Source organism: Bison bison, unplaced genomic scaffold (assembly GCF_000754665.1).
Source record: "Bison bison bison isolate TAMUID 2011002044 unplaced genomic scaffold, Bison_UMD1.0 scf7180017864487, whole genome shotgun sequence".
Classification (NCBI taxonomy): domain Eukaryota; kingdom Metazoa; phylum Chordata; class Mammalia; order Artiodactyla; family Bovidae; genus Bison; species Bison bison.
This window is the reverse complement of record NW_011495047.1, coordinates 4,168,904-4,190,748: the sequence shown is the minus strand read 5'-3', so window position 1 is coordinate 4,190,748 and position 21,845 is coordinate 4,168,904. Positions and strand designations below refer to the sequence as shown.

The 21,845-nt window shown below is 34.0% G+C and overlaps 1 protein-coding gene across 2 annotated transcripts in view; it reads left to right on the top strand.

The window, feature by feature from the left end:
* Positions 1-21,630, top strand: part of CD2AP (CD2-associated protein) — a 56,738-nt gene extending 35,108 nt beyond the window's left edge. For both annotated transcript variants that reach the window (XM_010863047.1, XM_010863049.1), the window contains exons 12-18: positions 2,665-2,836; positions 3,226-3,368; positions 10,096-10,208; positions 10,881-10,982; positions 12,048-12,217; positions 13,947-14,010; positions 18,644-21,630. In XM_010863047.1, coding sequence (XP_010861349.1) covers positions 2,665-2,836; positions 3,226-3,368; positions 10,096-10,208; positions 10,881-10,982; positions 12,048-12,217; positions 13,947-14,010; positions 18,644-18,685 — 806 coding nt within the window. In that variant the 3' untranslated portion in view covers positions 18,686-21,630. The remainder of the gene's footprint in view (positions 1-2,664; positions 2,837-3,225; positions 3,369-10,095; positions 10,209-10,880; positions 10,983-12,047; positions 12,218-13,946; positions 14,011-18,643) is intronic.
* The last annotated feature ends 215 nt before the right edge of the window (positions 21,631-21,845 follow it).

The following is a 21,845-nucleotide window of genomic DNA, read 5'->3' as shown; positions in this document are numbered from 1 at the left end:
TCTTCTTTGAAAAAATTTTCAAGCTTACTATGAAGTGTTGATTTCAAAGTTTAGGTGTACAAATGTAAGAAATTTTTAAATAAGTGAAATAAGACAATTACAACAAGGAAAGCAATTCTTAATATTTTGAAAATGTTCTCCTCAACCTGGTATGACTTTAATCTGGTGCAAGAAATAAGAAGAATGTCAGTGCTTTGCCTATTAACTAGCATTCAGGGAGAGCCAATATCAGTTCAGAGGGTCTGACTATTATTATAGACATAGATTACATTATTTCTTTAAAAAAATAAACATAAGTTTATCTCTCTTTCTTGTTCCAGAGTCAACAGAGCTTTTTCAAACCATAGCTAGGCTAGGTCCACTTGGAGGAACCTTAGCCTTCTGACAGGAGATACAATGTATTCTTCCAGTGTGTGTTTCTTACTTTTATCTCTCTCTTGATCGCCATTTCACAGAGCATGTCCTTTGAAAAACCCTGCCTTATTGATAAGGATAAAAGTGGAGCTACTAGAAAACATGAAACAGATCACCATCTTACCTTTGACTCTTAGGTGACTCCCCAATATTTCATGGGGCACTTTCCCATATCATAAGAATGGAGCTTAAATCCTCCCTGTCCAAGACTCCGCACGGGTTGTCTCAGACCTGCTTTGCAGCATCATTCTCACTGTTTCCTCAGAGGTGCTGTGCTCATCATACGTGTTGTCCCTCAGGATAGTAATGATCCCAACACTTAGGAGCACATGCTTTTCTCCTGCTTTGGGGGAAGACTTTCCTGGACATACCTTTCAGTAGCCTGCTTCATTCTTACCTGAGTAGGAAAAAGTTACTCAAATTCATTACTCAGCAAGGAAATGTAATTTTATTTAAACCAAAGTAAGATTCTCACCAACATGAGTGAATTTTTTTACAATGGACTTAGCAACAGCAGCACCAATACTAAATGTTGGTGAGGATCCAGATTATCAAAACCCTAATACATTGTAGGTGGGAATGTAAGTCGTTGTGTCTACCCTTGAGAACTAAAGTTGACCCTGTTGCCCAGCACTTTTATTTCTAATTATATACTCACAGGAAATGTGTGTTCCATATGTACACCAAAAGACTCAGAGTTTATCGTAGCATCATTTACATTGACCCTCAGTTGGAAAGAGTACAAAATGTCTATCAGTAGTTGAATGGATAAATAAATTGAAGTAATGCATGTGCCAGGATACAGTATAGCATGTGTGTGCATTAGTCATTCAGTTGCGTCTGACTCTGCGACCCCTTGAACTGTATCCTGCCAGGCTCCTCTGTCCATGGGATTCTTCAGGCAAGAATATATAGCATAGCACAAATGAATACAATAGAGTTTCACACAGCAGCATATTATGATCTCATTGGTGTAAACTTAAAATATTCAGAAGTGATCTGTCGTGTTAGAAGACACCTTTGGATTGGTGCGTTGAGGTGGTGATTGGAAAGAGGCATGAAGAGAAGGAATTAATGTTAAGGCTTAGTTCTTGGCTGGAGCAGTGGTTACTCAGATGTGTTCTGTGATGATAGCTCCTTGAACTTTGTACTTAGACTTCTGAAAATACATCACATTCCAGTTTGAGTCACTTCAAACTGGATAAATACGGGATTTTTTTTTTTTTTCCCTAAACTTTTCTAAAATGTTAGGAAAGTAGAATCAATTAAGGATATACTTCCTATTTTTTGCAGAGTACTGTGTTACTGTGTTTTTCTCTAAAGCATTTCCAAGTGACCACTGATAAAATATGGAACAAGAACTTACAAGTATGTCATTATGTATATAACTATGCCTTTTTGGTGACAAAATTTTTATTAACATGACATGGTACTGTTCTTAATTTTTTTTTCCCCCAGTATATTTTATTAACTATCTCATAAAATTATTCAGTGAAATGGTACTAATAAAATTCTTAATATAATGATAAAAATTATAAATATAAGCCTGTCATTTTCTTACCTGCAACTAATCAATGTAGCCTCAGTTTTTCAAAAGAAATTTTTTGTCATCATGATTATTTTTAAATAAATTAATTAAATGGCACTAGAGTTTGTACTCATTTTTAGTTCCCTATACTGCAGTTTTAGAAAGTGGACTGGATTTAAGTCTAGATAATGTTGTTTTCTGCTTAGAGTAAATTATACATGATTATATTGGAGTAGAATACCAACCCTAAGAGCAAAGGATGGTGGGAAGACAGTAAGAAGCAGGCATTATTTGTTAATCAGAAGATTATCAGTGCTCCCCCTTCCTACCAGGGTAGAGTTTTTTTAAAATGATAGTTAAGTTTAAAGTGGCTCAGACAGTAAAGAATCTGCCTGCAATGCAGGCTACCCAGGTTTGATCCTTGAATTGGGAAGATCCCCTGGAGAAGGGATGGGAATGGCTCCCCACTTGCATGTTCTTGCCTGCAGAATCCCATGGACAGAGGAGCCTGGAGGACGGCAGTCCATGGGGTCGCAAAGAGTCCTACACGACTGAGCGACTAATACTTCATAAATAATTTAAAGTTAAATTATAACTTTAAAACAGATGAAATTGTACACATACACGAAGTGTCTCTTTTTGTTTCACACCTTTCTAGTCTGACATTAGCTTTAAAAATAGTTCTGATTGTTAGTAACTTTCTAAATATTTTTAAATAATAGAAAAATCAGATGAAAAATCAGTGCTGGAACAGAAACCTTCTAAACCAGCTGCTCCACTAGTCCCACCCAAGAAGCCTGTTCCACCCACCAAAGCCAATAATATATTGAGGTCTGGAGCAGTGTACCCAAAGCGCCCTGAAAAACCGGTTCCTCCACCTCCTCCTGTAGCCAAGTAGGTTTTATCTAACTTTAAATTAGTTTATTGATTTACTTGGTTTTGACATAATTTTGGCTCTACTGTTTTTTTAATCGTAAAAGTTATTTTTAAAGTCCTTGCTTTTCATCTTTTTCGTATAGACTGTAATCTGTGTTAAATGTTATTAATCTTACGTTCACTCTAGGCAGGTACACTTATGTTAAACTGTTTTATTTACATTTCTTATTTTATTAGGATAGGTCTTAGGGTAGAGGTTTATGTTTATGGAAATAATTTTATAGACGAATAAGAAAAATCAGTGTTATACTGTAACATCTTTAGTGTCATTAAATCACAATGTTAAAAAGATGGTCATGCTTCAGATACAAATGATTTTTGCATGTGTTTGATTTTTCTCATTTCAGGATTAATGGAGATGTTTCTACCAGCTCATCAAAATTTGAAGCTGAGCCAGTATCAAAACCAAAGCTAGATTCTGAACAGTTACCACTTAGACCAAAATCAGTAGACCTAGATTCATTTACAGTTAGAAGCTCTAAAGAAACAGGTAAGTTAACATGTGGAAAGATGGTGTATAAAAAATAAAAGTGCAAATACAGTTTTCAGAAACTACTGAAAATAAGATTTGTGTGTGGATATAATGGAAATTAATTAAAACTTGTTTAAAATCTCTCAAGCCAAAAAGAAAATGAAACTGAAAGAATATAAATGGACAAAATATTTCTGGTTCACATAAGCTTTGTCCCTGGTCAGAGAACTGAGATGGATATTAAAAGATCAGCCATTTATCGTTCTGTCCCTCTAGTGGAACGACCATACCACCTAACTTGGGCAGATATGAATGAACTGGAGTTTCAGTGCCACGCTAGATTATATTTAAGAAGAATATTTTTCTGTTCCTACTGAAATCTCCAAATACTGTTGTTTCCAGTTCTGAAAAATAAGACTTTTCATGACTCTCTCTCTGTATATATACATAGCAAGGTTTACATCTTTAGCTAAATATTATTCCTTCAGTTTTATCACTAATTTTTTAGCCCATTAATCTTCTTTGTCTCCTGGTGTTTTATACTTCTTGGTTATAAAATGAAATACTGAGAGGTCATTTTCCTTTTTCTTTTTGCATCAGAGAAGTCTAGATAAAGTCTAGATAAAGGTCTCACTGTTAGGAAAAGCATCACACAGTCCTTGCTTTGTGGTAATGGTTGTTTTTTAGCAGTTTGCATTTGTTCTTTAGTTTTTTAACATTTTAAACACATTTTCTCATACATATTCTTATGTTAACACTGACTTTAAGAGGCAGAGACCATTTTTCCCTATTTTGCATCTAAACAAAGTAAGTTACAGTTACAGCAAATGTTCAAGATCACATAAACCAGAAGAGAACTCTTTAAATCCCCTTTAAGTTCTCTGGTATTTCCTAAAAAAAATTTTTTTTTTTAATGTCTTAATGTATTTTTTAGCTTCAAGTTAACATTTCTTTACAGTTAAACTTGAAGGCCAGTTACACTAAAATTTTTTTTATCACTATTGTAAAATGTGCTTCCTTTCTTATTTTTAAGGTGATTGTATTTTTCTTCCTTCTTTTTAGTTTGGGAGTACAAAAGCTCTGACTTTAGCATAGCCGCCTATAGTTTTTTAATTGGAATGTTTTATAGGTGTTTCATCATATATTTAGATCCTGCCTGATCTGGATGAAGTCATATTTATCAATAATTTCTGGAAATTGAGAGGTTGATTGTATTTTAGAGACATTCACTCAAATATATTCAGTATATTTTTGGTAAAAAATTGTTCTTATTTACTGGTAGTTAAATAAAAACAAAAATCATCTTTCTGTTTTTTAAAAAAAAATCCTTTAATTTAAAAAAAATTGAGGTTAGTAGTAAAAAATATAATTCTATTAGTTCTTACTATTTTCTGTTTGATTTTAAATGTAGCTAGAAATATGTTTTCAATAGTAAAGAAAAAATTAAACACAGACTCTGGATATCAAAAATCCATTGGTATTATCTTTTGGATTTCCACAGTTTTCTGCAGTCTTTTATCACAGAAGTTCTGGATTTTGATTAAAAAGTCTCTTTGGTAGCTGAAAGTGTAATATTTAGAGTTTTTTGGGTTTTTTTTCCCCTGCCTGTATTTTTTGTTACTTGTATCATTCTTTAACATTTGCTCTATTTAGTTTCCTCATAGTCTTGGAAATTATCAAAAATTTTTGTAGATTAAAACAAATTTTTCACTTTTCCCCCCAAACCTCATCTATATATGATTACTAGCAAGCTTTATTTCCTTGACATGTGTGACTACTGGTGATTGAAAAGTTCTGTTTTTTTCCTTTGTTTCTTGGTCCCATTTCTTGTCTTATATCCATAACCATTATTTATTCTTCATTAAAAATTAGAGGCTTTGTGGAACAGGGTTTGAAATGTTCTGATTTCTAGTTAGCTTTTTTGTTGAAATGAATAATTTAGAGGTGCTAAGACTATACATGGTCAAAAAACTAACAGTTAACTTCCAAGCTGCAGTCTTTGTATCTTCCACTGTCACACTGCCTTTGATGTATTGCAGTTACTCACTGTGAAGTTCAGAAAATATAGATTTTGGAAATTGAGTTCATATTAAGTAGCAAATACTTACTGAGCAGGTGTGTATTCACAGTAGTGTTTTGGGCACAAGTAGGATGCTAAGATAAAAGGCATTGCTGCTGACAGCAAGTAGCTTGTGTTTCAAGCCTCACATCAGAGGCTTTTTATTTCCTTTTTTTTTTTTTTTAATTAGAATATTATGTTCTTAGTACTTGTAGTATAAAATGTACCTGGTACTTGTTTTACCTCTTCTTCGAGATGTTGGCACCTTAAAAAAATAAACAGAACTGTGCTTGTTACCAGATACAGCCTCAAATTTGGCCTTGCGTTGAGGTATGATTTAATTTACATACATGGGTCAGTGTGAGGTTTAAAATTTTTTAAATAACATGAAACTAGCCCTTTAACATAAGTTCCAGAAAGTTTAAAACATACATGAAAGTCTCCTTAGAATTTATTTTGTAAAATAATAATTTGAGGTGAAATGATATAGTAGAATTTGCTGTTAAAAAATGTGGGTTTTAAATTATTAGTTGGTAGGTAATTGACGTGTTTCTTCAGTTTTCTCACTTATCTAACAATTGAATGATCCCTTAAATCTCTGATGTACCTACTCTTGTCTGTTAAGGATATAAATTCCTTTCCCTACTCTCTGATTTGATTTCCTTATATATAAAGCCATATATAAACATATGTATATAAATATTGAGTCTGACTTTTGTTCATATAAGAAAAATTCCTAGAATACTTAATTTGTTTCAGTTTGTTAAAACGTTTCTTCATAAATATTCTCATATGATACAAGATAGCATTGTACATTGCAGAGCTGTCAAAGCATGCTTTCTTTTTTTTCTTTTCTTTTCTCTTTTTCCAACACTTCATCAAAAATAGGTTTAGGATAACCTTACTGCTACTGCAGGTTAAGTATAAAGTTCACATAGTCTAAATATTTCTAAAATAGTAAGTTTTCCAGAAAGTAAAATTGGTTTGTAAGTAGTTTTAAACCTCCAGCTAGAAAATTTAGTGGAAACAGCTATTTCATTGAGAAAGGACAATTGATGAAGTATTCTTATAGAGTGTAGTATTTTATCCTGTTTGATTATCTTTCTGTGATAATTCTTCTTACATTAAAAGAAATAGTAGAAATATATACATTATTTGATCTGAAAGTCATCATTGTTAAGTAGAATGGTTTTCTTTCTCTTCAGTTCTATTTAATAATTGATCTGTTTTGTTTAAATTAATTTCTCAATATTTATTCAACTTATGGTGAGATTTTTCAAATACGATGTCTGCCTGTTGAGTGGTAGACGCTTTAAAAAGTGAACTTGCATCTAAGCTAGGATTCAAACCAAAAGAAAACACTGTACCCCAAAATATAGAATTTACCTGGGAAATAAGGGCAGTAATTAAACTTTTTTATTTTCTAATAATAATTTGCTTGATAATATCATTATAGAGAGTTTCACATAAGGCACAGTTGAATTTTCATTTGTTTCTGTGGGAGATTTTAAGTGTTATATTGAGTTGTATTTTTATGGTGAGATACTTAAAAATAATATTTGGCACTTTTTTTTTCCTATTATACCAGAATTAAAATTGCCTGTCTTATTGTAACTACTATCATCTGCTGAGGACTAAAACTTGACTATAAGGTGGTTTAATTTCAGTTGCAAATATATCAATGAGTTGTTAATATGTTGATTTATTACTCTGACCTCTAGTTTCAGTAAGTACTAAAGCATCCTTTTAGAAATTGTCGTGGTGTTAAGTGAGTAATTTTTAAAAAGGCTTCTTTCTAGTTTAATGTATGTTGAAATTAATACTAATCATAGTTTTTCCTTATGAAACACAAAAGAATAAATCTAAAATCTAATACACATCTTAATGTAAGTTTAGATAAACTGCAATATCTGCTAAACATGAAATGGTTCTATTCATTTACGACTGTTCCTTTTTCCTGCTTTGTAAAATAATTCTTTTGGTTTAGTCTTTTCTAGACATTCCTATCCTTGACTTTTCTTTCCAGATTTTGTTTCCTAGCCTGTTTGCCATGTTTCCCTTCTTACGTGTCAGGAAATTATCCTACCTTTCTCCATTTTGGTAAGATGACAATTTGTAAAAGAAATCAAAATAATATATTCAGTATAAATAGGTGGTGCACATTGAGTTTTCTTTGTGATTTTACTAAAGTGTACATGTTTGTCTGTCTATTCTAACCCTTTTGGTTTTCCATTTTAAAATAAAATGAAATTCATATTGGAAATTTTTTCTTGATTAGTTTAAAATATTCTTTTGATAAAAGTTTTTTTTTTAATTAACAACCATAAAAGTCAGTTTATTTTCTCCCCCAAATTTTATATTTCATTCTGATTTTTAAAAATTCCACGTATTCGGCAGTGTGTAGCAGTGTACACGGCAAGCAGAGTGGCTGTGTGATGGCAAGAGTTAAGTGCCTCTCATGCCTTTCTTGCCATGTGTGAAATATAGATTCACTGATACCACTCTTAGGTAAAATTAAAAACATTCAAACATATCATGAGTCAGAAATGTGCACTATTTCATTTTACTAACCCAGTGACTTAAATGGAGGACCTGAGAGAGTATTAGAATAGTAAAATTACTTGTCTTGGTGTTGTGGGCCAAAACTGGACATATAGAAGGCATTTTACATGAGCATGATATATAATTTTGTAAATCTTCCTTTCATTTACCTTTTAAATTTCATTTAGCTTCATCTCTTCTTGTGTTTTTATTTCTTTTTCTTTTTGCATGTTGCTTAAATATGCATTTGAAAATAATCTCCATAGGCAAAAATTACTGGATTGTGCTTTTCAAGATTTTTTTTGTAGGTTGTCAGTATGTATGTATCAGTGTAAAAAGCAGTTTCTAACCTTTCAAACTATAGCATATTTTTAACACCTTTTAAAGACTGTTATCTTCATTTATGCAGTAATTAACAAATGAGATATTTAGATATATATTTAAACTCAAGATCTCTCACATTATATAATGCATTTTCCATTAAAGCCGCTGTGTTTCTTATTATGCTTTGGTGTATATTATAATTATTTGTGTACACTTACCAAACAATTCAAGACAGAAATCAAACCAAGCATATTAGATTGCCTGTTGTGATATATTAGCCTAGTGACTAGATCCAAGATAGAATAAAGCAACCCCAGAACATGAGTATGGAAAAGAATTAACAGAGGTCAACAAATACAGTTATTACAGAATGCATATTGCCAAGTAGTAGTAACCTCTGCCTGTTTTACCTTTGTGTCTTCCAGCCCTTTAAAAAAAATTCTGTAAATTATTTAGAATATGAAAATTGATTAAGTTTTAAAGGCAATAATGATAACTGTCTTTGGACTTCTTTTAAGAAATAGCAGTTCTTTGAATCTGTGCATGTAAATATTTGACAGGAAGCATTTTAAACTTCTAGGCAATGGCAGCGTGAAGAATGATTCCATACTTGGAAGACAAGGCGAAAGATGCCTTGCTGCCGAAATGAGTGATGGCATATTTGCTGTGATTAATGTTCTTTGTTTGGAATCTGGGCCAGAGGGAGATTTTAATAGTAGTGGAAGTGTCTGGAATTAGAGGGTTCTTATACCACTTAAGATATCTGGGCTTCAAAATTAAAGATCAGCTCCTTCAGGAAGGTTTTCTGGACCATCTAGCAAAAGGGAAGGTATTATATACCATTGTTTCAGAGATGCAAATTAACCTAGATTTGTTCTTAAACTCAAGATACTGAATGAAAGGTCAACCAGCCTTTGGTGATGGGAAAGCACATGGATGATGTATGTAGCATTTTCCCTTGCTGTCTGAACCTGCCTTAGATTTATGACCGTCATCTGATTCGTACACATGGATGCTGTCTGAACAGAAGTGCAGTGAAGTATATGAATAGGTCCAGGCCCAGCTACAGTATACTATGCACATACATGTATAAAGACATTAAATTACACTTCATCTTTACCTTAAGAAATGTGGTTGGAAAGCAGCAGGGTTCCAGATAAAAAATTGAGGTTTTAACATTTTAATATTAGGATATTACTTGAACTTTAATACACATTCCATGAGTTAATTTTTTGATATGTTGTAATTAATTCTGAGTTGAAGTAGATTTTTTTTTTTTTGTAAGTAAGAACTTAGGAAGATTGGCTTTTTCATACTACTAGTTTCCCTGGTGGCTCAGATGGTAAAGAACCTGCTGGCAATGCAGGAGACCTGGATTCAGCCCCTGGGTCAGGAAGATCCCCTGGAGTATGAAATGGCAACCCACTCCAGTATTCTTGCCTGGAAAATTCCGTGGACTGAGGAGCCTGCCAGGCTGCAGTCCACAGGGTCGCAAAGAGTCAGACACGACTGAGCAACTAACACACACACAGCTTATGATACGGATTTATATTTTTCAATAAGAACTTTGTTGAGGTCTAAGTCTCTATGGAAGATATGAACATTATATTGTTGATATATAAAATGTATCAGGTAAAGAGAATGTTAGTGTTTGAGGGTGAGTGTTGTTTTCCAAATGCATATGAAAAGCACAGGTCAACTTGTGAGTCTTAGTGGTACTCTTTCTAATTTTATAGTTTGTTGAAAATACAGAGACATTCTTTTTTACCTTTTAAAATGTGCAGTTATCTCTTAATAGATATGTTTATTTTTACTCTCCAGATCTTGTAAATTTTGATGACATCGCTTCCTCAGAAAACTTACTACATCTCACTGCAAATAGACCGAAGATGCCTGGAAGAAGACTGCCTGGCCGCTTCAATGGTGCACATTCTGTGAGTTACATTTGCTGCTCTGAAGCAAGACCATTTAGCAAAGCCAGAGTCCTTCCAAAGATAAGAAAGGGGGGGGATTTAGAGTTCCACTGAAGTTTAAAAAATCAGAAAGACAGCTATACGTAAGTGGCCAAGGGTTGTATTTAAGAGATATGGGGAAAGAGACCTGCTCATTTCCGCAGAATGTGGAATGGAAGATTACAGAATCAGAAATGGAGCTGTCCCAAGACCATAACCATAGAGCACAGTGTCGAAAGGAGACAGGGGACCTGTGTAATCTCCTTGTCCAACAACAATAATTAGAATTGAGTGGTACCTGTTCACTTCAGGAAAAAGTGAGAGCATTCCCCACCCCCTTATAACTTCTTTTTATGCTTTCTGTGCATCGCCTGGGATACTGGTAGTACTTTAAGTATTAATATATTACCTCTTAAGCACTATTATGCTTTTAAGTTAATGTAAGTAGAGAAAATTTTTGTTGCTAATAGACAAGCTGTTTTTCCATGCTTACTGCATGAAATTATGTAATATGCTGTTAACAACAACGGGATATCTGGAACAGTAGCTGCTGAAAACAGTGATAAAAGTTGCTTAGTTTATTATCTAGATGCTTACTACCTTTTCTTTCTTTGGTGTTTTCTGTTTCTTGATTTAAAAAATAAAATCATTTAGCCAACTCAAAGCCCAGAAAAAACCTTGAAGTTACCAAAAGAAGATGACAGTGCCAACCTAAAGCCATTTGAACACAAGAAGGATTCATGCTACTCTCCAAAGGTGAGGTGCATCATGGTCTAAGATTTGTATGATTTGTAGCGTTCTTTGTGAACATCAGAATTACGAGGTTTAAAAGTGTCTGTCAGGAAGGATTATTTCTTAAGCCAAGAAATAATGCCTACTAAAACTAAATAAAATGATTACTGTTAAATTGAAGTTGCATTATTCTCTGTAGATCTCTTTTTAGGAGGGTTACATTATTTTAAATGAGTAGCACAAATGCTACCTGTTTCATAATTTTTAAGGCATAGATCTATACATTTGTTTCATTTCCCATTAAAACATGGGCTGTTTTGCAGAAGCCAACAGTTCTTTACTCCTTACATCATAGTGAGCTTGACACCATAATAAGCACTGAATGCACACAGGAATGACTTCTATTCTTCCATCTGTTACATGGTGTTGAGGGCCTTTTCTAGACCCTTGCCATTTAATTTAAGATAGTATTACAACAACTGACACACATCTTATGTTTGAGAAGATTATTCCTGCTCCTCAGATTCATTGCAGGGTATCTGACTGCCATTCAGATTATCAGATACACTTAATCTGATTCTCTCAGCTGACAGCAGTCTGTTGAAATTTTATCAATACCTGCTGTGCCCAAGTGAAATAGGAAAAGGGTATCAGGCCATGGATTCATTTTAATGCCTCTTTGGACTTACTGCATTCTTTATAGTTGCTTTTCATTGGAGCTCTTTGGATATTCTAAACAGTAACTATTTAATATGAAGGATCAAAGTAGTACCTTAATAATGCTTTTATATTCTTGCTTCTAGATGGTCCAATAGGCAGCCATAAGATAAATATAATGGATTTTTTTCTTAAATGAAACCTTTGACATTTCTAAGAAAAACCCTTAGTAATTACAGGTTTATTCTTTGGTCTTTTAGTGGTTTTTTTCCAGTTGTGAACATCAAGCTGCTTTTTTTGATTTTCAAGTTTATCATTTATCTTGAAAGTATTACTTCAGTTATTTATCTCCTTGTGGTAAAAAAAAAAATCCTTTGAACTTATTAAATATAAATACAAATAAAATAAAAATTTTGTTTATTATGTTTTCAGCCACCTGTGCACCTTCCAACACCTTCAAGTACTTCTAAACCAAATACAGCTTCTTTTCTAACTCCATTAGAAATCAAAGCTAAGGTAGAAGCAGAAAATTCCTTGGATGAACTTAAAGCTCAGATTGTTGACTTGCTGTGTGTTGTGGAAGCACTGAAAAAGGACCATGGGTAAGTAGCCCTTGTGTTCTTTGAGTACTACTTAACACATGTGTAAAGAGTTCTTCCAAATTACATACCTCAAGTAAAGACGTTTCTAGTATGAGCAAGTTTGTTTTCAAAGAAATTTTTTAATAGTGTCTCCTCTTGGCAAAAAGCTTGAATTAGAAAACAGAATAATTAGAAACTCAGTTATTAATTCTAATTATTCCAATTAGGAATTGGAAAGCTTGAATAAGGAAACCTAGCCTGATTATGAAAAAGGCAAATCAGTGAAAACAGAAAGTAGTAGCTCAATTATAGACTAGGTTCCAGCAGTTTGATTATAGAAAAATGGCCAATAGCCACATGAAAAGATGTTCAGCACCATTGGTCATTAGCACAGGCAAATCAAAATCAAAATAGTGAGATACTATTTCATGCCCACTCAGATGGCTGTAATAAAAACTGAGCGATCACAAGTGTTTGCAAGGAAGTGAGAAATTGGAATCCTCATGCATTGAGAGAGTGGGCATGTAAAATGGTACAGCCAATCTGGAAAACAGCCTGACAGTTACTCAGAAAGTTAACTGTCGTGTTCCCATAGGATCCAGCAATTCCTCTCCAAGGTATAATGCTGTCCAAGAGAATTGAAGACAAATGTTCAAACAAAAACTTGTACAAAAATCATAGGTAGTGTTCTTCATAACAGCCAAAAAGTGCAGACAACCTAAATGTCCATCAGTTGATGAATGAGAAGCAAGGTGTGGTGCATGCGTACCGTGGAGTGCCTGACTACAGCCAGAAAAGAAGTGAGCTGGTAATGCCTGTTATAGCATAGATAGGCCTGAAAAATGTAATTTGAGGCTAGAAATGTCAAACATAGGGGTTAATTAGTCTTAAAAGTACTGGCAAATAAGATTCACCTTATTTTGGATCTGGGATATGTCTGCATGTATATTTGTTTTTCTTCTCAGAGGATTTGAATCACTTTTTGCTAGGGTTGAGTTGGGCATTTATAAAATAAATGGGTTGGGACATCTTACATTTTTGATGCCAAGTGTGCTGTTAAGAACTAAGAAATACATATACAGATTACCCGTAGATGCTCTTAAATAAGCTGTTGAATGAATAAAAATATTAATGACCTATATTTTAAAGCATATATATCAGATCTTTTAGAAGTCTTTCCAAAGACTATTTTAAAAGTCTTGAATTCCTCCTGGAAAATCAAATAGAAGGCAAAATGACTATATAAAAAGATAGAAAGAAGCCTAGAAAAATGAAAACATGAGTTATAGGAGAAGAATTGCTGGCTGAAGTTTTTTGTTATTGGTTTGGATTTTGGAGTTTAATGTAATATTTAAGTTTAAAAAAGAGAGAGAAAGATATATGTAAAGTTCAAGTTTATTCTATTAAAAACTATAATTTGTTTTGCCCTGTGACATACTGTCACATTCATTTTATCACCTTATTTGAGCTGTGTGTCCTGCCTTGAAATGGATGATAACTGAATATGGAAAATTACCTGTATTCACTTAAAAATTTCATTCTTTCAGATTTGCCCTGCTTTTGCTTTGCTTTTAACTGTCATTTTGAATTGTCTCAGCTAGAGAATTTGAAGTTTTTCTAATCAACGTGGTTGTTTCCTTTGTAAAATTTTTCCTAATGTTCTGGGATATCAGCCAACAGATTTGTTCACCTTACTCAAATACATTTATTAATTGAAAGACTTAACAGCAATAAATAACTTTGTTTTTAGGAAAGAACTGGATAAACTACGAAAAGATTTGGAAGAAGAGAAGGAAATGAGAAGTAATCTAGAGGTAATTCACTTCTTCCAGCATTGAGATTGTAGTCAGCATAAACTAGACATGTTTTTTCCAACCCAACTGGGCAATTGGTACCACCACAAATTATGCTATCCTGCTTTGGTTGGACACTCCCTACCATGGGTCACCATTTAATTAATCTCTTGCTGACTCCCTGCCACATTCCATTCATTCATTCAGCAAATGTTTTTGAGCGTTCACTCTTGTAGGCATGAGGCACACGGGATGCACTCTTAAATAAAGCAGACATCATTCTTGTCTCTTAAAAGTGTCTAGTTCGAGATCTTTTGCACTCTGTTTCTCTCTTGACCTGTAGTTTTCTTCACAGTTAAACTTTTTTTCCATTTTTTGCTTGGGGGGCAGGGGTAGTGGTAATGGCAATGAAATGGTTTTAGATTTGCTGACTTCTATTTCTCACTGAATTAATTTTACTTTATAGCTAATGTCATCATCTTCAATCTGCTGATGACTGACAGTTTCACTTATTTATCTTCCTTTTTTTCCATCCTCACTGACTTCTGTCTTCATTTGTATTTTTTTGTGTTTGAGTTTTTTCCTGCATATCTCAGTGTTTCCTCTTCTTAAGAGGCTCTTCCCATTTTGTATTTAAGTCTGATATACTCCTCCCTATTTTACCTTACCTTCTTATTTACCCTGTGTCTTTTTGTTCTCACTGTGGAACAGCAAACATGGAACTTCTTAAAAACACAAACAAACAAACTTGAGCTCCTCTTCTGACGTAGCCTTGTGACTTTCAGTTCAGAACTGCGCATATGTCAGACTCAGCACTTCCTGAACATTGTCTCATTGGACACATAACAACTTGTAGGCATCATTGTTCCTATTTTAAGAGTGAGGAAACTAGGGTTTAGAATGATTAAGTCAGCAGTGGAGCTAACATTTTTTAACAGAAGCAGCCAGACTTCAGAACCTTTGCTCTTAGGTATTAAATTACATAGCTTTAATGAGGAAGTCACTTACCTAGTTTAGCTTTACTTGTTGAGATACTATATGTGAAGGTATTTGGCAGATTATCAAAACTCCATTTTTACTCTTTTTATCTGACATGTACCCTTTATTGGTACTCTCCTTTCTTTGCCTGAAAATACTCAATTTTCCTCTTTATTAAAAAAATAAAAAGCCCCCCTGAGGTCTTGCTACCCTCTTGATCTGTAGTTTTCTCTTTTCATTTGTTGCAAAACCAGCAAAAGCACAAGAAAAGCATATATTTGTAGTCAGTGATTCTTCGCTTTTAATTCAGTCCTTAACCCTTTGCATCTTGGGTTTCTGAAGGCAACTCCTGTGTCTCTTCAGTTTCTCCAGCGCTTCACGTTTCTACTTTTCAAAGTGTGTTCTGGGTTCTGTGACCCTGCATTCTTCTGACTTCTCGTCCCTCCTCACCTAAGTGAGGTGCTCCTGCAGTGCCATCCTCAGCCCTCCTCTCTGTATCCATGGTGCTCACCTGTGCCCAGGAGTATGGCGATTAGTGTGGTGCATCTTCCACTGAAGTCTAGTTCTTCTTTTCCCAGCTTCTCTCTTGTGTTTCCAGCTAGTAGTCTACCTAGCATGTCCCCTGTTACCCTTAATACCTTCTATTCAGATTCGGATTTTCTGTTTGTGTTGAAAGTTTGTTGCCCTTCTAGTCATGCAGATGTGGGACTTCCATCTTTTCTAATTCCACTCACTTTTCAGGTCTGGCTTTACTCCCGAAACGTCTTCCTTATTCCCACTATTTCTGTCCATTTCTCATGCTCTTATCTTCTGTTTAGTTTGTTTCTCTCATTCTTGTCTTTCCTCACTCAGTGTTTTTGAGAACTTCTTTTTACTTGCTGAATGAAGTTCAAGCTTATTGACTTGGTATATGAAGTCTTTTATGTCCTAATCCTAGTTTATCTTTCTGTGCTCACTTGCTTCTTATCCCCAATTGTCCCTTACAGTTGATTTGCCTGGATTATTATTATTGTCATCGTTGGCCGTGCTGTGCAGTGTGTGGGATCTTAGTTCCCTGACCAGGGATTGAACCCTTGTTTCTCTGCAGTGGAAATGCAGAGTCTTAACCACTGGACTACCAGGAAAGTCCCTGGTCTGAATTTTTGCTCCTACTGTATTTTCATGGGTGTCCCTTTTGTCTCGTCTTCTCATCCCCAAGTTCTGTAGATTCTCAAGGCCCTGCTCAAACAATGACATTCATTGAGTTGGCCACCAGTCTTCTGATTAAAGGCAGTTTTTCTTATTTCAAATTCACGTTGTTTAGTCTTATAGGAGATGAATACGTAATAATTTTCTACCATCGCTATTTATGTTATATACTTATTTTGCCCACTTCTGTACTGTTGAAGGTGGGATCTTTTTCTGTTTCATCTTTGCCCATAGCTCTTAGTACAGTGCTGTATACATATTAGATTGCTGACAAATTTCTGTCACACTAATAAATGGTAGGAGATACATAACATCTTCTAAATGTATGTTAAATTCCAGTGTAAAGCATGGTAGACATTGAAAAAAATTTTTTTAATGTTTCTTGAATGTTGTTCCTTATATTTTTATACATAACAATATTCATACATGGAAATAAGGTATTAATGTTAGCAAGAGGAACTAATAATGCTAAATTTGTATATATGATTTAGTTTGTCATAAAAATTATGAAAAGTCAAATGAATTATTTGTCTCTTATTTTGAAGAATTTCATCTAATTTTTGTTTCCCAGCAAAATCGGCTGTTATTTAGCTTCTTAGTGACCTGTGTTATTTTTTTAATTGGGAAAAATTTGACCCTTGTATTTGCAAAAGTGTACTTAATAAAGCAGTAGAGTTTTAGGATCATAGTTTTAAAGGAGAAACTATATTTTCCTCCAAATTAAAAATAACACTTTGAATTACTGTAGCATGAACATTTGTTGTTGTTGTCCAGTTGCTAAGTTATGTCCGATTTTTTTGTGACCCCATGGACTGTAGCCTGCCAGGCTCCTCTCTCGGTGGGATTTCCCAGGCAAGAATACTGGACTGGGTTGCCATTTCCTTCTCCAGGGGATCTTCCAGACCCAAGGATTGAACCCACATCTCCTGCATAGATAGGCAGGCAGATTCTTTACCACTGAGCTACCAGGGAAGCCCTAACATTAACATCAGATAGTATTAAATTATACTGTGGAGTTATACAAAAAGCTAGTGATGAACAATGGACATAAACATAGTAAAAGAGAAACTCTAGCTGAAGATTGAGGGTATTTTGTCTCAATCCAATGCTGCTAACATGTTTGGCTAATAATCGTCTTGCTCCTGCTGCTGCTAAGTCATTTCAGTCATGTCCGACTCTGTGCGACCCCATAGATGTCGGCCCACCAGGCTCCCCCATCCCTGGGATTCTCCAGGCAAGAACACTGGAGTGGGTTGCCATTTCCTTCTCCAGTGCATGATGGTCTTAGTCAAAGAATAATACCAGGAAATATCCTGGAATAAGCAAACCGTTCTTGAATGGTTAGGATCCATTAGGAGATGGTGAGCTTATTGAAATTATACTTTCCGACAGTTGCAAAATGCTCATCGTTTAGTAATGAACTGTTTGTCAGAAGTTAGCCATAACATGCATTATTTTTATGCCTTACTGGGGAAAGGGATGATGGGAGAGAAGGATGATGCTGTAAGGAGAAGGTAAACTCTAAATGTTTCTACATGCAGTGAATGGTCAAAGATGATCAAAATGTCTCCACTGTGACCTGTCTGTCCTGGGTGTCCTTGCATGGCATGGCTCATAGCTTCATTGAGTTATACAAGTCCCTTCTCCATGACAAGGCTGTGATCCATGAAAGGGATATAATTGGGAAGAGAGTACAAAAACTGTGGCTTTTAAAGCCTTAGACTTTACCAGTACAAGTTCTGCATGGAGTCACAAGTGTGGTATTGAATCTCTTAGCCTCAACTTAGTTATTTGTATTATGTCAAAATTAAAAACAACTCTAGAGTTACTGTGAAAATTTTGTGAATTTTTCTAACTTTCTTCTTCAGTGTCTTAAATCATGAATTTCTGTTAAGTGAAGAATGTCTTCTACCTAATGATGGACATATTTATAACCCACTGACTGAGTTTTATATATATTCTTGGGCTTCAAAGGCAACTTAATCTAGAACATACTAGTTTACACTTGAGGAAGTTGAGACCAAGTGAGGTTAAGTGATTTACCAATATTATCTAAGCAGTAAGTAAAAAACGTAGAACTAAATTGGTCCTACTTTTTGGGAAAAAATATTCTGAACTGCCCGCTTTGTGTAATTATAGGTATGAGTATATTTCTTAATTTGGTTTCAAGGATGCTCTTGTTCTTTGCAGGGCTAAAGATTTTCTTACCGATCTTCAATTACATTATTTAACATTGTTCTCTACGAAAGCAGCTGTAGCTGCTTTTTTTGTTGTTGTTACCTACCACTAAGGAACTTGCATTGTGACATTTTCTTCTGTTGAACCTTTTAAGTATTTATCACACCATTGGAAATTAGATTTTAGATTGGAAACCAAAATCTGGAGGCTTGAAATTATGATCAGATCTTCTTGACTTATGATGAAAATAAACACACCTTACTAAAGTAAAGATTTTTATCTGTTGCTCAATTTATGTCTTGTATTTTAGGTGGAAATAGAGAAGCTGAAGAAAGCATTCCTGTCTTCCTGAGGTGACGGGCACCCAGTGTTCTCAGTGTTCCAGGGATGCAGAAGCAACACTATGGACTTCAACTGAAATAATAAACGCTGATGTTGTGATAAAGAGTATGAGTATATGAACTCATATACTATATGAATATAGTATACTATATCTATATAAAAGTTGTAGGTGGGAGGGTAAATTTTTTTTATATATTTTGTTTTGCCAATACGAAAAAAAAAAGAGGCCTTATTTCTTATGTGCTGGGATTGCAAACTTTTTTGTTGAGTTTGCTTTAAAATACTACTGAATCTGTATAAAAAGGAAAGTTCACAATAGTTTTTTTTTTTTATCAAAATTGTAGTATTATTTTTAAAGAGATCTATACTATAAATATGGTGATATCTTTTCAAATAATCTGTAAAATATATCATTTGAGAGGGACAATTTAGCTTTATAGTAACTGTAGCCACTACCTTTCCCATAAAACATAAGGGATATAAACTTTGTATATATATATATTTTTATGTTTAGCTTCTTAACCCAGGATTACACTGTTGTGCCTGTTTGTTTGCAGTGCTGTTTGTACTCTGGGTGATGAAATAGTTTCCTAGCTATGAACCAGATTACTCACCCATGCATATAGTAATAACTAATGAAATAATCAAAATAACTTCTTCAACTTTGGGAATATTTTATATTGCTTGCACTATAGGATTCATAAAAGGAATTTAGTTAAAATGTATCAGATTATTAAATATATTGGGGAAAATGTGAGCTATCTTTTAAGCTCATATGAGGTCTAAGGAACTAAAAATGTCAATTTAACCCTTAACTTGTTGTGCCTACAAACAACAGCACATATAATATGCAGACACCAGCCTTATTGCTGTACTTCTCTGCTTATTTTACGGGCTCAAATATTAACTCATTTCATGATCTTGTGATTTAATTCTTTGTGCCCCTGCCTCTGATTTTTAAGAACGGAAGTGTAGAAAACGAAACTCCGGAAGTTTCAGAACTTCAGTGTGCAGTTTCCTACTTGGACGCGCCGTCATTGTGTGTATACTCAGGTTTTCCCTTGCGTGATTCACCTGCTGGACTAAACTAGCTGGTGCAGATGTTTTGGGCTATCGTTTAGGTACCAACTTTAAAAAGAGTGTCTAGTAGATCATAAGGCTTATTTAAAACCAAATATACTTGTCCATTTTCAAAATGCATTTTCACAAAATGGATGAAGAGCAGATTCTTCAGAGTCACTTATGAACACTTGTGCATTTTAAAATGTTATCTACAGATAATAATGTCTCAACATATGTGAGTTTATATTAAAAGTAAAAATTTGATTTTTTTTTTTTTGCAAAAAGATTAGACTTTAAGCTTTATTATAGCAAATGACTTACAGATTTTAAGTACCATCTATCATGCTTCTGTTATGTATTGTTTAAACCCCCAAACCGATATTTTTCCTTTAAGTTTTAGTCTTAAAATACTGAAATCTTGTGTTAATGAAATTTTGTCATGTTGTCTCTAATAAAAGAAGAGTGAAATAGAAAATAATAGACACTCCAATACATAATTACTTGATGTTAGATCCACGACTTTAGTGCTTTGGGGGAAATCTGATTGTGTGTTGAGTGAATACATTTTAACTTTTTAAAGTCCTTGGGCTCTTCTGATGAAGTCACTACTGAACAAAATTGTTTATTCCTCATCTAATGTTTTTAAATGACTTGTCAAATGAATGATTTCTTTTTACTTAAATAAATTGCATCTAATTTTCTTTTAATATGAAAGTCCTTAGGTAGAAATAAAAACAGTGTATTCTGGAAATCATCCTTCAGCTTGATGACTGTAAAGTCTTATGAAAGGACTCTTCCCCACTCTAATAATAGGGTAGGGGAAGTTTCCAGAGGATTTGAGGCTGTTCTTAAAGTTTTTGTTGATCATTTTCTCACCAGTTCATAAGATCAAGATGGTCATGAGTGCAGAAAGGCATTTAATAAAGTGTTTGCCTCAGTTAGAATTAAAAAATAATAAAGTAGCATATCTGTTTTCCTGTCCTTGACCAAATAGTAAAGAAAACCCAACAAATTCAAAGGGAAAAACGATTAATCTAGCAATTCACCAGTATTTGCTCTTGATATAGGAATTTTATTAATTCCTGTAAAGTTCATATCACAAGATGCTGTGTAATAATAATAGCTTTTACTTGGGGATAAATCTTTTTCTCTTTTTTTTAATAATGAGTGAGTATAAATGACAGAGTGGAGGTGAACTGCTTGGCATCTGTCATTGCCAAATTGTTAGTGAATGTGTTGTTCAGGTTTGCTATTCTCTGAAACACGTCATATTATTAATTTTGGGAGTTATATTTTAATATTAGATGTACTGTGTGTATGTATGCGACCACTAGGCTTCGGTCATTCTATAAAGCTGTTAGTTACCTCTCTACAAAATCTAAGTCTGAAGATAGGAAGAGAGAATGGGCCTGGTGTAACAGAGGATTCTCTTTTTATGCTTCTTACCGTGATCACAGAAAACAACAACAACCCAAGTGCTCTCTAGATGTATTGGTAAACATTTTATGCTTGCATTTAAACTTGAAATGTATGAATAGAATGAGACAATCAGTTCAAATCAGCAATGAGAAGTGTTAAAATTTAATGGCCTTGTATTGCTGTAGCAATAAAATGACCAAGTGCAATGACTTGATTTAATAAAATCATCTTTTTAAAAGTTGCTGCTATGAATATTTTTAGCCATAAAATTTTACCCTTGTTATAGCCTAACTTGCCTTCAGTAACTATTATGTAATGCAGTTGGTGTTGTGGTATTCTAACATTCCAAAAAAAAAATAATAATAATATATATTTATGGGGAAACTCAGAACAGTATACTTCACTGACTTGTTTACAGGTGCTGTAAAAAAGCATGCTTCTCCTTCAAAAAGAAAATAAAGAATAGTATTGCCAGTTGTGTTGGTCTTTATTATTTTTTCATTAACTTCAGCTTATGCTTATTGCAAAGTATGACGAAGATTATTTTATATTACTTTGAGTTTTCCAATTAAAACAGTTTTAGTCACTCAGTCATGTCCAGCTCTTTGTGATCCAAATACAGCAGTGCAAGCAGGAAGATATAAAGGCATCAAAAGTTCTAGGCTTGTATGATGTTTCCTGAACCTTTG